Below are 16,740 nucleotides of genomic sequence, written 5' to 3' on the forward strand. Positions count from 1 at the left end.
GTCAACCTAGCCAGAGGTCCGCAGGCAGAAAAGCGGCGAGAGGCGATTGGCTGATCTACGGGGAACGACGGCGTTCTTTTCTCCTCATCTGGACCCCCTTCTCTCCTTCTCTCCACGCATCGCGGGCTGCAGGACCGTTGTCGATAAGGCCTGGCCGCGAACTAGGCGCGCTAAGTGCCTAGTTCCCGGGGAACGGCGGTCGCTGCGCCGGCCGTCCGACGGGGCTGCCGGATGGGGTGAGGTGCATTTCCCCATTTGAACGAATCAATCTGTGAGAAGCATTCTCCGCCCGGCTGCGTCGACAAGCGGAGGTTTCAGTTGGAATACGATGCAAGAGTGGTTCAGTTGCCGGACAGCAAAGGCCGAGAAGCAGAGATGTGACGGGCGAATCCCGTGTACCTGTTTTTGTCTTTGTGAAATGCCCGAGGGAGGCAGAATCTTGATCGAGTATTGTTGGAACTTGTGCAGAGCCATGCAAGCCTCGGTTTTTTTCGGCCGCATCGTCCTGGGCGGGCAGGTGATGGGGTTCGCCTCTCTCGTGAGCAAATGTGGATGTGATACCCGTGAAAGAGGCAAGGATGCCGCGTTGGGGAGACGGGGTCGATTTGCCTCTCGCACCAACGGCACCTTGTCGTTCCTTCGAAGCCATTCCCACAGCGGCAGCTGGACGTCGATGCAGTATCCGCAGCCCGTACGTACTATGCAGTAGTAGGTGTCAGTGTGAATACGGTTATGGATGTGCATGTGTGCATGAGGCCATTCAGGATCCAGATCTCGCAGCCAGAGTTTGCGACCCGGTCCATGGATGGTCGAGGGAGAGAGATCCTTGTCGTTCTGTTGGTGGCGGTTGTCGTTGGTGATGTGAAGTGGGTGCTCGACAAGCGGCACAGTCACATTAGACGAGCTCGCCCATCCCTGACAAGATTCGATCAAGATGTGACCTTATAGTCTATACCGATAACTGACAGCAGAAACTGGCATCTGAAGGGAGAGATCTGGGAAACAGAGTTGGACCCTGTGAACTCTGTCCAGAGTTTATCGGTTGGGCGTGCCGGGTGGCGTTCGGTGCCTCGTGCTTGTGATGGCTCGCGGACGCAGCCGTGAGGGAATTCGCACCAAGCAGGAACTTTGTTGGGCGGCGAAAGAAGGTAAATAGAACGATGGTGGTTTGACAGGTGGTGAAACTCAATCTGGAGAGATTTAGGCGCGGCAGACAGGGAATTTGCAAAAAGAAACATCGCGAAATTCACAATGTCGCCCAAAAAGAAAGTTGTCGATGATGGAAGGAGCGACACATGCAAGCCCAGGCTGACATAATCCCATCTGCGCAAGCGCTCTGACCTCTCCTGGCTTTCCCGCTTTTCGACAAGCTCGAGGGGCCACCGGGACTAGACCGCTAACGAAGCGCTGAAGCAGCGGGTGGACTTGACCGGGATATCGCGACTTTCCAGCGATTGCCGCTAGCCATAGGGCAGAGGGAATGCTAAAGACAAGCGCTGCAATTGGCGATGCCGGTTGCCGACAGACTTCCGTTGGGGGAGGAAACAGCCAGGTTCAGGGCATCAGATTAAAGGAAACACTGAACTGATAAGGTACGCGATAAAGCATCGGGAGCAAATGAAAAAAAACCAGACGAAAGAAAAGGCGGGGCGCCTGGTCCGTGGCAGAAGCTTGGCGAAGGGAGGCGAACGGCTCGTCCATGCGCTACATCGAGAAAAAAACAACAATCTCCCACGCGAGACCGACGACGAGGACGAAGCGCCAAGCCTCGGATCGACTCCTGTCTGGTCTGATCAGTCAACAGTCGTCGCAATTGACTCGTCCCGCCATACCTTTCGTCCACACGACTGCAACCTTGAGAGCCAACCCCTCCGTTTCATGGCGTTTACTGTCCCAGCAGTGCTTCGCTGTGCCGCGCATAGGGGGGCCACTACGTCATGAAGTTCGCAAAGGAGCTCGAGCAGGACCTCGTGCCAGGTGCGAAAGCCTCCCCCATGCGCCTGTCTCTGGCGATTGTCTTGCGATTTGCTAATGCAGCGTCCCTTGAACAGAATGGCGCGTCAAATACCTCGATTACAAGGCCGGCAAGAAGCTCATTAAGAAAGTGTCTCGCGCCATCAATCGTGCCCATGGCAGTCCGCAAGGGAACTCGGGCAAGCTCAACAACCGCGGAACATCCAACTTCTTCAATAGCGACAATGCGAGGGAAACGAATCCCGACGAGAGAACATCGCTGCGGGAGGGCTCCGCCCCGGTCGGCTCTGCCCGACAGAAGCCCATGACGCCTGCGCGAGCGATCCCTGCGAACCACGAACACCAGACTCTGACGAGTGGCTCGAATGATATGCAATATGGTAGCTTCGTGCATACGCCGCCCCAGCACGAGGGAGCTCCCCTCGATCGGCGGCCGACCTTCGAGCTTCCTGACCCTGCGATGAGGGTGCCTTCCCGAACGACGGACCAGGGTGCTGAAGGGGCTCATGCGCAGGAAAGCCCAATGGCCAGGCAGGCTCTACAGCGCAGCGCATCCATGATGACGGATCCACGAAGCAATCAGCCCTCTGCGCCTGAGCAGACGCACTCTCCTTCGTCAATGAGGCTCCCTCACTCCGCTACCATCGGGTCTATCAGTGGCTCTCCAAGGCGCGGCTTGCGAAGGTGGTTCACGGGTACTTCACCCCTCAATCGGGTCGGGACGAACCCCGAATACGGTATGCAGGCACTGGCAATGGAGCCCGGAGGAATCGAAAAGGCAGAATTCGAAAATTTTCTAGACGATCAGCTGAACACGGTGGAAAAGTTCTACAAGGAGAAGGAGGACGAGGCTGGACAGCGCCTCAAGGTGCTTAAGGAGCAGCTTCACGAAATGAGAAACCGACGAACCCAGGAGCTCAACGCTCAAAAGCAACAGGCCGAGATGGAGTTCATGCACGGTCACCACGGAAATAGCGACGGTGCGAAGAACGGTCCACTCGGCTGGATTGATCCGGTCAGGTCTAAGATCTTCAGACCAGGACCCAACTCCAGGAACTTGTCAAAGATGGCTCGCACTCCGGTGATGCGTCCTAGGGAAGGCCAAGACGCGAGGATGGACTACATTCGCCGACCGCCCGAGCATGAGGTCCCCTACCGGTCCGCGAAGCGCAAGTTGAAGCTTGCCCTCCAGGAATTCTACCGTGGCCTGGAACTCCTAAAGTCCTACGCCATCCTCAACCGGACTGCGTTCCGCAAGCTGAACAAGAAGTACGACAAGGCCATCAATGCCCGCCCTCAGTACCGTTATATGACCGAGAAGGTGAACAAGTCGTGGTTCGTCAACAGCGACGCCCTAGATGGACATATCAAGGCCGTCGAGGACCTATACGCCCGCTACTTTGAGCGCGGCAACCACAAGATTGCGGCGGGCAAGCTGCGAAGCATGGCTCGCAAGCCTAGAGATGAGTCTGGCAGCGCCTTCAGGTGCGGTATTCTTCTCGGTACTGGAGCCGTATTTGGCATCCAAGGCGCCATCTTGGGCGTCCAGCTCTTGTGGGACCATGACGCCCACGTCCGCGAGCAGACGAGCTATCTGTTGCAGATTTACGGCGGTTACTTCTTCATGCTCCTGCTGTTCTGCATGTTCTGCATCAACTGTGCCATTTGGACCAGGAACAAGATCAACTATCCATTCATCTTCGAATTCGACACCAGGAACAACCTCGACTGGCGACAACTAGCCGAGTTTCCCAGCCTGTTTACATTTATTTTCGGCCTCTTCCTATGGCTCAACTTCAGCTCCTACGGTTCGGGCGAGGTGTACGAGTACTACCCGGTTGCTCTCATCTTCGTATCGGCCTTGATCATCTTCCTTCCCCTCCCTGTTCTCAAAGCTAGGAGTCGAAAATGGTTCGCATATTCTCATGTAAGTCAGCATATGCTTGTTGTCATGACAGTATTGCGCCATCTAACGACACTCGACAGTGGCGTCTTTTGCTCGCTGGTCTTTACCCAGTCGAGTTCCGAGACTTCTTCCTCGGCGACATCTACTGCTCTCTGACCTACGCCATGTGTGTAAGTGTACCTCAATGTCTCCCTTCCGTGGCATATCTGACCGTTCATAGAACGTCGAACTGTTCTTCTGCGTCTATGCCAATGCATGGGACAACCCGGTCCAGTGTAACTCGAACCATTCCCGCCTTCTAGGCTTCCTAGGTGCACTTCCACCGATCTGGCGCTTCCTCCAATGCCTGCGCCGATACAGAGACACCCGCAACATCTTCCCGCACCTCATCAACGGCGGAAAGTACACAATGTCCATCCTCGCCGCAATGTCCCTCTCAATGTACCGCATCAACAACACCAGAGGCAACCTGGCCATGTTCATCACCTTTTCCACAGTCAACGCCATCTACACATGTAGGTACTTACCTCCAAGTTCTCTCGGTCCAGCAACTAACAGTCACCCACAGCAATCTGGGACATCTTCATGGACTTTTCCTTATTGGATCCCAACCCCAAGAAGATGCCCAACGGCAAGCCCGACGAGAAGCCCAGCAAATTGCCCGTCCTCCGTCAAACCAGAGCCCTCAAGAAGACGTGGCCCTACTACTTCATCGCCGTCGTCGACCCCATCCTCCGCTGGGCCTGGGTTTTCTACGCAATCTTCACCCACGACACCCAGCACTCCACCATCGTCTCCTTCCTCGTCGCCCTCGCAGAGGTCTCCCGCCGCGGCATGTGGACCCTTTTCCGCGTCGAGAACGAGCACTGCGCAAATGTCACAGCACGCAAGGCCTCCCGCGACGTGCCCCTTCCCTACCCGACGGAGTCTCCCACGCGCTCGCCAACCATCAGCGATGCCGGCAAGGACGGCGCCGTGCTTGAGACGACGGGCACCGCAGACGCACCGGGCACGGCAGGCACCAGCGGGGCTACCACGTCGTCGTCGCGTCGCATGGAGGAGGGCACAGTCAGACGGCGGAAGTCGAGCGTCGCGATGCCGCCACCGCAGAGGACTTTCACCTCGATATTGGCCGAGGCGCATCGGCAGGACTTTGAGAAGAGGAAGAAGCCCATTGAAGAGGTCGAGCCGCAGTTGGAGGAGGCCGGGGGCATGGCCAGCGACGATGGGTCCGGCAGTGATGACGACGATGACGATGATGGGGATAGATCTGATGCGGCGTCTGAGGTGGACTCGATGGAGATTAGAGAGGCAAGGGAGCTGGGCGACGACGCACGGCAGGGAACCAGGCGGGCTTAATAGTAATTATAAGGCTTTAATGTCTGTCACGATAATGAGACACTTTTCTAGACAATTGCTTTGAATTGCATCCATACTGATGCGTCTTGTGCTGGTACATATTCTACAAGCCATTTCATAAATCATGCTCTGTCCTCGTCTACTCTTTACGCCGCGCTGGAACTCTTACTTCTATATACGCCTGTCCTCTCCAGCAACTGGCTCCTCTCAGTGCCACTCGCCGTCAATCTTCTCCCAGTGGTCCAAAAAGCCCTTGAAGAACTTGACGCCCAGACCAGGGTCCAGCGCACCGGTCGTCGCACGGATGGAGTGCATGCTCAGCTGCGGCAGGCCGGCGTCGGCGGCCTTGACGCCCATGGCGCTGCTGAGCGCGGGGCCGACGGTGCCGCCGCTGCGAGTGTCGTTGCGGATCTGGAAGGTCTGGGTGGGCGCGTCGGCGAGCTCGCCGACGCGCTGGAGGATGGCGGTGGAGACGGCGTCGGTGGTCATGTGGCCGTTGCTGTCGCCGCAGATAGCGATGCCGACGTTGAGGCGGGGGACGTGGTCGTCGAGGTAGTAGCCGAGGAAGTTGGGGTTGCCGGCGTGGGTGACGTCGGCGGAGACGAGGAAGGAGGAGGCGTAGGTCTGGCCGAGGGTGTTGGAGCCGAAGGGGACGTCGGCGGCGGCGGAGAGGGCCTCGACGGCGCGCTCGATTGTGAGGGGCAGGAAGTTGGAGCGGGCGCCCTGGCGGAGGAGGGAGCCGATCTCCTCGTCGTCGAAGAGGGCGACGAGCTTGATGACGCCGTCGGAGGGGGCGGACTCGGCGGCGAGGAGGCCGGTGAAGGCGGCCCAGGAGCAGAGCTTGTCGTCGATGCGGCCGCCGAAGATGAACTCGCGGTCGAGGCCGCCGGTCTGGGCGGGCTGGGAGTCGTAGAGCTCGAGCTCCCAGTTGACGATCTGGGTCAGGGAGGCGAGGCCGAGTTCCGAGGAGATGAGCTTGACGAGCTTGGGAGGCTGGGTGTTGACGAAGGAGCCCTTGGGGCCGAGGGGCTCGACGGGGGTGTTGGAGGCGGCGTCGGAGGAGCTCTCGAGGCCGATGATGGGTACGGCCTGTGTCTCGGGGTTGTTCTGGCCCATCATGCCGACGCCAAAGTGCGGCGCGAGGGTGGGGATGCGGGCGATGGGCCAGTCGAGGCGGACGAGCTTAGTGGTGGTCTTGTTGGACTCGTCGCGGACGATGACGCGGCCGCCGATGGAGAGGTCGCGGTCCCACCAGGTCTGGTTGAGGGCGCCGGCGTAGGGGGCGACGCCGAGCTGGAGGTAGCCGGCGCGGGTGGGCTTGGTCGAGACGGGCTTGAGCTTGGCGGTGAGGGCGTCGATGTGGCCGGCGATCATGGCGACGCCGTTGCCGGGCTTGTAGGCCTCGCCGACGGTGAAGGCGATGAGGCCGGAGCCGTTCTTGGTGGTCCAGTACTTGCCGCCGGGCTGGAGCTTCCAGCTGTCGCGGGCGGGCAGCTCGGTGAAGCCGGCGGCGGCGAGCTTGGTCTTGAAGTAGGAGACGGCGTGGAAGATTGTGGGGTTCTCGGTGAGGAAGTCGACGAAGGGCTGGGTGTAGGCTTCGGGCTTGCCCGCGGCGACGGCGCAGAGCTTGCATGCGGCCGGGGAGGCGGCGCGGGAGGTCTGCTTCACCTCGCTGTAGCGGAGGGCGTTCCAGCAGGACTCGCAGACGGGATTGGAGGCAGCGGGGCGGCCTTCCATGTCGGCGAGGAGGAAGGGCTTAGACGCCGTGACGGGGATGGTTGTCGAGGCGGCCATCGAGGGCGCGGGCGATTGCGAGCGGGAGAGGGCTTCGGCGGCTTCCATTGCTTGCAGGCGGAGAGAGAGGGAGGACACGCGGGTGCGGAGAGAGTCGGGGGTGTGTTTGGTCATGGTTGGAGGGTTGTTGTTGGTGTTATCGCGAGGGAGGGCGTTGTGGTGTTTTGGTTGTGTTTTGATGCAATGCACACGTGCACCAGCGATTGAACAAGTCAGCGGTGTGATTGCGCGAGATGCAATATGCGGTGAGCTTGCTGGAGACGGTATGCCTGCGGAGGAAGAAGAGCGCGAGCCGGGGAATGAGGAGTGGTTGACGTGGGCGAGGATGAAGCCACCTGGAGCTTTGGAATCGGATGTGCGAGCCGCCGGAAGCTTCAACGCAACAGACACCCAAATCGGGGGGGAAAGCACGACTCGCCGATTGACTCAAGCCGATACGGGCCCGGCTGCTGCCCACCTCAGCTCCACCTGCTCGTATTGACCGAGCAAGCTCGTTATCTTATCGCGTTCATGGTTGCCATGGTGGTGGCTGGTAATAGTGTCGCTGCGTCGCGCCGGGGTTCGGGAGGGGGTCACTTGACCATATTCAGAAGGTCACAGGCGCTCAGGATGGCCGAAGGAGGCGGAGGAGCTAGACATTTGTCTGTGGTGCCTTGCGCCAAATAAGCTGCCGTGATTTGGTGGACGATGGTGTCATTTGGAATGTTCACGCGACGGATTGTGAGGACGCGGTCGCACCGCCCAATCCAATCCAGGCGCATCTTCATCAGCCACACCTGTGCTGAATGTGGCGGTGCGCCAACTTAATGTGGCTTGACGAATTTGCGAACATCACCTACACCAAACTACCAGCTCCAGCTGGAGCATCAGGAACATCGATTGCTCTTCAGAAAAAACTATTAAAAGTGTGGAGCGCTTTCTACTTTATTAAGGTACCGAAAGCTGAAGTCTCGTACTCGGTATACCAATCTTAACCTCCCACCTTCCTACAAGTTCCTTTCTCGCTCTCAACAACACCGGCAATGGCTCACCGGGCGCAGGTAGAGTTGAAAAGTCCTTAGCGGTTTTTGGCCTCCTCCATGAGACCTCGCTTCCGCCTTGTATCTGAAGATCACCCTCGACGTCAAAGTCAAACCTCAGAACCAGCATCGCAACAAGTACCATGATGCCCCCTGTTGCATACCACCTTGCGGGACACACATGTGGCGCAACGCCCCAAACCGAAAATGCGTTTGGCGGCAACTCGCTGGCAGCAGCCACGACTGGCGTAGCTGTCCCTGGCCTCTTCATCTTGATGAAACGGTACGGGTCGAAGTCGGCTGCGTCAGAACCCCAAGTTTCCAGATCGCGTAGCGTAGAGATGCCATTGATTTGCAAATAGCTCCCCTTCTTCAACAAAACTGGCGTGTCTTCGGTGGTGATGGTCGTGTTGCGGAGGATTTCACGGATGCCTGCCTGGACAGAGTTCATACGCTGCGCCTCCTGGATGGAAGATAACAGGAGAGGACAGGCCGTCTTGAGTACTGAAATGTTGAGAGCCCAGTCAGCTTCATCACCTTTGGTGGTAGCCTTGCGGACTTCTTCGCGGATCTCCTGGACCTATCTCGGGCGGGAAAGAATTTCGTAGACAGCCCAGAAAGCCGTGGGTGCGTAATTGGCGAGCATCGCCATGTCGAAGCCGATGTGAATGCGGCCCATATCGCGAACCGTAGCGCCATTTTCTTTCAGAACACGACATCTACCTTTGGCAACACCCGAAGCTTCCTCGTGGCCACCACTTCGAATGTAATTCTCATACCGGACTGCGTTGCGCTCCCTCGCTTGCAAAGCATCCCTGGCCAGGATCTGAGGCATCAGCCCTCCCATCACAAGGATGTGAGACTTTTCTGCGAAGGTCCTAACATGTACGTCAGGTCATGATTAATCAAGAGATAATCTGTTCCACATACCAGAAGTCTGCCTCATGTTCGGGGTCACGGAAGGGATTCATTGGCCCAAACATGCCTTCTGAAGCAGACAGCGCGATGAGATGCTTCAGCCACGTGTAAAGCTCAATCCGAGTCCCAGCTCCCGCTTTCGCCCTCATGGCCAGCTCTTCAACCAGCTCCAAAGTTACTCTCGCCGACACCAAGGCCATGGCATCCAGATCAGGGCCAGCAGACATCGAAGCCCGCTGGACCCTGTCGAACTCCTTGGCCTCGGGTGGGCCTTGAAGGTGGTCTTGGATCCTCAGGACGATATCTCCCAGTCCGCTCAGCGTCTTCGAGGTCTTGGCGGCAAACGGCGTGAAAGAAATGGTCTTGGCATGGCGCTGAATGGCGCTGATGAGCTTCCGCTCCGAGATGACGTAGAGCTTGAATGTGAAGATGGACAATGTGAAGATGCCGGACGGTTGGTTCGACCTAACAATACCTGTCAACGCAGGTGTTCCATGTGACATGAAGAAGAAACGCACGCAACGTCGGTGTAGTACCACCCAGCGCCGCGCTTGGAGATACCGATGAGGTGTCCGATAAGTGGGATGCGTGACCTAACATACTGTGGCTCACGCGAATCTCGTGCGAAGAAGACGAAGATGTCCAAGGCGTAAGCGCCTGCGATGATCGTAAGGATTACCCCCAGCAAAGTTATCAGGGCCATTTTGTATTCGCGATTTGGATAAACGCAAGAGACGCGACCAACCCATAACTTGACGGTCTCACGATTTTTGCAAGGAGGGCTGAGACATTGCGCGATGCCGTTTTGGTGCTAGGCCCATCATCTCGCAACGGCGGGCACATTTTGTCTTGTCCAAATCGGCTTGTCAGCTTGTCTCCTGAACCCGCTGGACAGTCCGCCAACCACCTCATGCGTGCGATGCCAGGGAAGCGGTTCTCAAAATGTTGCAAAGTCAGCTCTGAAGTTTCCGCTACCTCGGCTTCAACGTTGCCAAATAAATAGAGCAAGCTTACCATCATTGTGAAGTTAGCCCCAGGGTCCGAGTCGAATGGTCGACGACTAGCTGGGTCCGAGGCCCCGAGCCGGCACTGAAGCGCCGCCACTTGGTCCAGCCCCCGCCGAATTTGCTGCAATAGCGTGAGAATCGACACACGGGTTTTTTCTCGTTCAATTAGAGCGATGAAATATGGCAGACTTTACCTATATCAGGAACTACAAAAGACTGCGCCAAACTCCGGGGCACGCGGGTTGCGGAATCCGGGGTGCGGGGTGTGTGGGGTTTGCTGGACAAGACGACATATTTCTGTTTTATATACCGGGGACAGAAATCCCCTCGTTTCGAACTGAATGTGACATCACGCAATTCATCGTCGAATGCCGGGTAGGCCCGATCCGCCCTGGCCCGGTCCGCATATCAAGCTGTCTGGGGTGATAATCGAGAGCATCACTGAGGATCCATTGAAACCTTCTCCTCCCTCAGCGTAGCTATGCAGATGGTGTTTTGCTACTTACAGACGCTTACGTAGCTGTTCTTGGAGCTTCACGTAGTATTCCTCCGTAATAGAAACAGTCGACTCTTCAGCATGTCGTCCCATGAAAGACAACCCCCCACCCGCCATGCTGCATTAGCACGGTGATACAAGGCGACTGCGACTCTGCTGAAGCTGCGTAAGCTCTTCTGGCAGCGCTGTTTTATGGGAACCTTCGACACGCTCGGCGAGCTACTCCAACTCCTGTCAAGATTGTCGCCGCCAAGGGCATCATGACTCGTGGGATACAAGAGGTGATGAATGGCTCACAGCCAAGTGTTGCGACACGGGGTGACCAAATTGAACTGAAGAGTGTTCCTTCAGCCGTCATCAATCTGTACTTAAGGTCTTGAGATGCCCTCCTCCGTAAGTCTCAGAGTTGGGTGATCTATTCTCACTTTACCGCTTACAACACCTTGTCTTACACATTCCCCATTTCTTGAATTTGTCGAAATGCATACGGCTTTTACCAACGGCGGATTACGTGCCTCTCCTCGTGATGTGTGGGAGAAGCACATCTCTGAGCTCATCGACCAGGCGCAACAGCACCAATCGCCTTACACAGAGACCTTCGGACCCCATACTATCATGATCCACCCTTCTGTCTACTCACCTAAGTACTTTCCCGAGACCTGGTGGTATGCGCAGCACCTTCCGCCAATTGTCAACAAGGGAAGTTTCCTGGAGGTCGGCGTGGGATCGGGGCTCACATCACTGTCCGTTGCCGCGGCTGGATCTCCAGTCTTTGGGGTAGACATCAACCCCGAAGCCGTCAACGTCACACAGAGCAACTTTGAAATCAACCATCAGAAGGGGACATTCGTCGTCAGCAATATCTACCAGAACGTCAAGGGCAAGTTTGACTTCATCTATTGGAACCATCCATGGCAGCATGATTCGAATATCCCACTGCAACTGAAATCGGAGAAAACTCTGGACTCGGAGTACCAGCTGTTACGAAGATTCGTCGGTGAGGCACACGCGTATTTGACGGAGAAGGGCGTGATCCTGCTCGGTACAAGCGCGTATGCAAACCATGAAGCAATCGTCCACATCGCTCGGGAGAATGGATACTCATGCCAGGAGTTGGCTAGGGGAAATGAGTCGATTGGAAAGGGGGTTTTTGAAGAATATTACATTCTCGAGCTGAAAAGGCAATGAGCGCTTCGTGAAGAGAGCAGTCTCAAATGTTTTAGTTTTCATGGGTCAATTAATTGCAATCCGATCACCAATCGTGCCTACTTCCCCTTCTGAAGTTGAATTAAAAAAAAGTGCACTCAGCAATGTGGTTATTTCGTTTTGCCATGGGCTTGTATTTGAGCTCTTGAAAGGTCAAAGCAGAAAGAAAACAGTGTCGCCCCGAGCACGCACATACCAGTCTTCGATGTTTTCAACTGCTTTCGAGAGATCGAATAAATGGCAGCATGTATCGCTGTCTCTTGTTGTCTCCTAGAAAGAGGAAAGTGGCTGGGAGGGGACATTTCCAGCCTAAGGTAGGCAACATTTGCTTCCGGCCCCCTTTTCCGGCTAGCACTGAGTAATAGCGCTACGCCACCCCAGACCCGTTGTCAGCAACTGGGACTCGACTACTACACCGAATCTTTCAGGCTGGATGTGAACCCAATGACGGATCGTGGTGGCTTCCGTGCTCAGACTGGTCCGTCATATCAGCTGCCCTAGACCCAGACTATCGCAGAATGGCAGGTCCCTAGCCACCTGGACAATCGTCATATTAAAGACACTTCTGACGCTGGATACCTTGAGCCGGTTGCACGACCTGCTTCGACTTTCCGCTACATGCAGAACGCACCCGAAACATCCAAAAGTACTCTCTTCGCGCCGGAATCCGTATTGGCTTTCCTGCAATAGAGGCACAATGGCCGACGGCTGGGTTGTCGACATATCACAAACGATATCAACAGCTCAAACAACAACCTCCCCACCGATGCCATCGCCAACGCGACCCTTAGCGAGCCTCGCACAAACCTCACCTTCGAATATTCGACTTTCCAATGGCGTCCTTGGTGGCATCATCGCAGCCTCAGTCATCGTCGTCGTTCTGCTCACTATTCTATTGTGGTATCTTTGCAGAAGCCACGGCCGGGCTAAGGCAGCAAAAGCGATCGACTCGGACGGGTCTGACGGATCAGCGGGAATCGATGCGGAAGGGCCGAGCAGAGGAGAAACCTCGTTCAACAGACCATTGGGAGACAACCTCGCAGAATTGGAACCACGGGGCCGAGATCCGACACCTAGACCGCTGCTGGCGACGACGGTTGAGGATCAAGCCGAACCAACGAGGGCAGCACTCCACAAGTCATCCGGACCCGATAAACGAAGAAGCGGCCGGGAACCCAGGTTTTCTGAAGAGAAGGATACCTCAATCTCACCAGCAACCTTACTCTGGGCTAATTTTGATGGAGATTTTAGGTGGTATCTGTCACTACCTTACGAGGATTAGGGGTTATTTTCAAGTTTTTGCTTTGGGTTTGTTATTTGAAGTAGTCTATCCTTGTGACGCAATTAACCAGCACAAAATAGCTGGGCTGAAAGAGCCAAACACAAACGCCCTGATCATCATCTGCTCTTGCCATTCCACTCCTAACCTTCCGTCCTCCGCCGCTGTCTTCGTCCCCGCTACTGTCGTCTCCGTGGTCTGTTTCCATCAGCTTCCGCCTCTGTCAACACCATCGTTTCTGTCCCCATGATGGACTGGCAGTGTTGCATGTAGGATCCCTGAACTGATTCTCGGACTGATCATTTCTTCGGTCTTCCATCTTTTTCGTCTGGTCCCCGGGGAATCTTCTCTTGGATTTCGGCGTGTCGCGGGACTTCTGTGGAAGCCTCCCTCTTTTCCTGATTGCGGGATGGAGTGCCCGGAAGGTTAGCTCGTCCTGCACCTAATCTTCTATCTCCCCTGGGGCGAGGATGCACGATGGTGTTGTAGCCGTGATCTTGATCCAACGTGAAGTCCATACGCTGGGAGCTCGGGATGGACCCTCCGCTGGGGCCTGACTTGGGTATCTCGTTGGGGTAGATAATAGCATCAAATCTCTCCACAAGCTCAGCTCGGATGCGCTCATAGAATAAATCAGCAACCCAACGGGGCGTCCAGGGCGGAATTGAAACAGCCCACCAGTCGGAGTGATTGCCTGAAAAGAGCATGAGCTTTAGCGTTGACGGGTTGCTCCCTGCCGATGCACACAAAGTGATGGCAGCCAGGGCAGCACCGTTTGGAGACTGCCAGAACAGGAGGCAATAGTTTGAAGTCATCACAAATTGACTTGTCGGGCAACTCCTGAAGCGGATGGGCTGGCTTGCCTGACTGATCAGCAACCGCATCCCAGCAATTGGCGAGGCAGTGAAGACCAGCAGCGATCTGCTCGGCATGGAGATTTCCTCTTCTGGGGCGCTTCAATCCCTCCTTTTCGCTAAGGAACTCCAGATTCTTGATTTTGTGAAGAATCTTTACCTGGTCAGTTGGAGAATAGGGCTTGTTGTCACTCTTCTTGAAGACCTTGAGGAAGGCTTCCAGGGTCATCAAAGACCGCGAATCATCGAAGGCGACAGTGGTCTCGATGTAATCAAGAGGTACCGCGCGAAGGACTCGGTCATAGAATTGATCGAACAACGTGTTTGTGACAGAGACGGCCCGAACGGCATCGGACTGGCGGCAAAGGCTGCCTGACCACACGTTAAGTGCTTCCGCCCAGCTCCGATGTCTCTGACAGTCGTCAATGCTTGATAGCTCTGACTGTGGGTCGACTTTTGTGTCTTCAGCGTCAGCTCCGATATCTTGCTTGGTTTCAGACCCCTGCGTCGCATCTGGCTGGGGCAATACAGCACCACCTTGGCTGCGTGAAGCTAGTTTGACCCTCGGAGAAACAAAGGGATCCGACAAAGCGGGCCCAGAACGTCTGCTGTTCTTCTTGTTGGTAACCAGCTTCCATTCACCTTCTGAGCCCGGCGGGTCTGGCGATGCATTCGTTGAAGGGCCTGATAATGACATGCCTGACAATGCAGCGGTTGGTGCCGGTGAACCACTAGGAGTTGCAGGCGCCATGGGATGTCCTGAACTACCTCCGGGTCGACGGCCCGTGGACGAGCCACCTCCAGTTGAACTGGGTCTGAAGCTGCGATCGCCTCCAGTCAGATGATCGGATAGAGTTCGGGCGTCCTTATCAGGTGTCGTCATGATGGCTCTTGAGTGCCAGTAGCTTTTGGTGGCCGACTTGTCCTTCTTGTATGTCCGCTTGGTCTGCTCTTCCATGGCGATCATAATAAACTCAAGATGAGAGCGCCAAATATGACCCAAGATTGACCTGAGGCGACTCCAAAGCATGCTGATGCGTTGGAAACCGGCGACCTTGTCGGCAACCTTCGCGGCCTGTTGCTCGGGGGTCTTCTTGCTGTCTGGACGTGTGATTGCGTTGTTCAGGCCAGTGACGGTCATTCCAAGGTGACTCATAAGAAGATAGCAGATATGATGAAAGTCATGCCGTCCTCGCACATCGTACATTGGGCGCCTTTGGTTCTGGTGCTTAAGCGTTCTTGTAGTATGTGCTGTCAGGATTCAGGCAAGTGGAGGGCCACCAACTGTCGTTCCCCTGAAGATCTAGGATTTCCTTGATGATGTCCTGCTGTTCGCGGCGTTCGAGGTACCTATCGCCATCAGGGAGAGTCTGCCTGGCGACGTTTCGAGATCCTCCCCGGTAGAACGGGATCTTGTCAATGCTTTCGAATTTGCGCTTGTCTGAGGGCATGAACTTATAAGCTTCAGCCATCTCTTTCATCGAAGTAGCGAGGATGTCCCGGAAGTTGCGATGTCTGAAGCCTTCTTGCTGCCTCATGTAAATTCGAGTAAACGACATCGCGGTCACGTAGTCGCTGAGAACCCGTATGGCTGAAGCTCTTTCAACATTGTTCATGCCCGGCGCTCGAACCTGTTCAACAAGATGCAACACATTAGTGCAATGCTGGGCATGTGAAATCTTCCATATGAGCTGCGTTTGGCCGCCCTCATCTACCGCCCACGTAATCTGGTCCAGAATGAATGATCCGATGCCAGATGGACGCTTCAAGCGCTCGACTAGCCCATATGTGGGGGACAGATTGCCAAGACGCTGTACACGAACAGGAGAGTGATCATTCCGTTTGGTGGTTGGTCGTTCGGGGTTAGCAGTGACCATGAGCGCCTTCAGGTGGCGCATCGAATCGCCATTCCACAGACCCAGTTGGCCTGAGAGTGGCCAAATGCAAACGAGTTCGATGTTCCGATGGAACACATATACCAGATGGTCCAGAAACTCGAACAATTGGCGCTGCTGGCTATCTAGTACGCCGAATAGTTTGTCATGGTTGGCTCTGTCACCACGCTTCGTACTGGCAGAATCGAAGAGGCTCAGTAGTGAAGTAGTCACGCAGACCTGGTCCAAGGTTTCTGGGCGCACCAGCTGCCCGGGAAGGGCGTTCGTCATGACGGCAGACGCAAGACGAAGACGTAAGGAAACGCCAGGGGTGTAGAGGAGCGCTGGGGAGCAGTCGGGATTCGGAAGTCGAAAGGCTAAGGCTCGAGAGGCAGTTCCGTGGCACTGGGGACGTAGAGACCCGGTGGCGTAGTCGCGAATGTAACTAAAACTGTTTATTAATGGACTGAATATTAAGTAGTAAAATGTTTGACTTACTGTGATAAAACCGCAAGCTAGGGGCACAACAAAGAGGGGTCGCAGGCCTGAGATGTTGAGCAGAGCGATAAGCCAGTAATGCCTGGAAGGGAAGCAGGTCCCAGATCTTGAGCAGAGCGACAAGCCAGAGCCGCAGGCGAGAGATACCAACGAGATCCCACGAGATAGGGGCAGAGTGTGTGGATGAAGGATTTCCAGAAGGAAGACGTTGTTGTGAATGCAAAATCTTCCTTGGGAGAGATTGGTGGGTGGTGGTGGGGTGAATGAAAAGCAAGGAAGAGAGGGAGCAGTCAATATTTGAAGAAATTTCAACGGCAGCGCATCTTGTTTTACCGCCTTCCAAAGTCGCCTTTGGCTCTTTGGGGTTGATCTGAGCTTCACGGCTGCCTGCATTCGCGGGCCCTCCTGCCTATCCTTGCTTGCGCTTGTCACTGCTTGGCCCCAGTTGCCGAACGCATCGGAAGCAACCGGCGTCGTCGTTTGCTTGACCGAGATGAAGGTGGATATTCTAGAAGGCACCTGCGAACGTTTGTTCCCTGATTTGTCGACTGGTCGA

General features: G+C 55.7%; 4 protein-coding genes across 4 annotated transcripts; 2 read left to right on the forward strand and 2 right to left on the reverse strand.

Annotated features, from left to right (window-relative positions):
* Nucleotides 1–1,937: 1,937 nt before the first annotated feature.
* Nucleotides 1,938–5,239, forward strand: CGCA056_v004221 (Protein SYG1-like protein; the record flags this gene model as incomplete). The annotated part of the gene is made up of 5 exons (XM_037319476.1): nucleotides 1,938–1,977; nucleotides 2,052–3,901; nucleotides 3,961–4,050; nucleotides 4,101–4,395; nucleotides 4,449–5,239. The coding sequence occupies 5 exons, from the start codon at nucleotides 1,938–1,940 to the stop codon at nucleotides 5,237–5,239; spliced, it is 3,066 nt and encodes a 1,021-aa protein (XP_037182233.1).
* A 207-nt stretch (nucleotides 5,240–5,446) lies between these two features.
* APE1 (Vacuolar aminopeptidase 1) lies at nucleotides 5,447–7,147 on the reverse strand (the record flags this gene model as incomplete). The annotated part of the gene is made up of 1 exon (XM_037319477.1): nucleotides 5,447–7,147. One exon carries the CDS (start codon nucleotides 7,145–7,147, stop codon nucleotides 5,447–5,449), a length of 1,701 nt encoding a protein of 566 aa, XP_037182232.1.
* Nucleotides 7,148–8,003: 856 nt separating this feature from the next.
* Cyp7b1-2 (25-hydroxycholesterol 7-alpha-hydroxylase) lies at nucleotides 8,004–9,673 on the reverse strand (the record flags this gene model as incomplete). Its single annotated transcript, XM_037319478.1, has 5 exons — nucleotides 8,004–8,008; nucleotides 8,065–8,632; nucleotides 8,663–8,930; nucleotides 8,983–9,435; nucleotides 9,489–9,673. 5 exons carry the CDS (start codon nucleotides 9,671–9,673, stop codon nucleotides 8,004–8,006), a joined length of 1,479 nt encoding a protein of 492 aa, XP_037182231.1.
* A 1,280-nt stretch (nucleotides 9,674–10,953) lies between these two features.
* On the forward strand, nucleotides 10,954–11,661 carry CGCA056_v004224 (putative protein methyltransferase; the record flags this gene model as incomplete). The annotated part of the gene is made up of 1 exon (XM_037319479.1): nucleotides 10,954–11,661. One exon carries the CDS (start codon nucleotides 10,954–10,956, stop codon nucleotides 11,659–11,661), a length of 708 nt encoding a protein of 235 aa, XP_037182238.1.
* Between the last annotated feature and the right edge of the window lie 5,079 nt (nucleotides 11,662–16,740).

Source organism: Colletotrichum aenigma (assembly GCF_013390185.1).
Source record: "Colletotrichum aenigma strain Cg56 chromosome Unknown KSG_Cg56_contig03, whole genome shotgun sequence".
NCBI classification, from domain to species: Eukaryota; Fungi; Ascomycota; class Sordariomycetes; order Glomerellales; family Glomerellaceae; genus Colletotrichum; species Colletotrichum aenigma.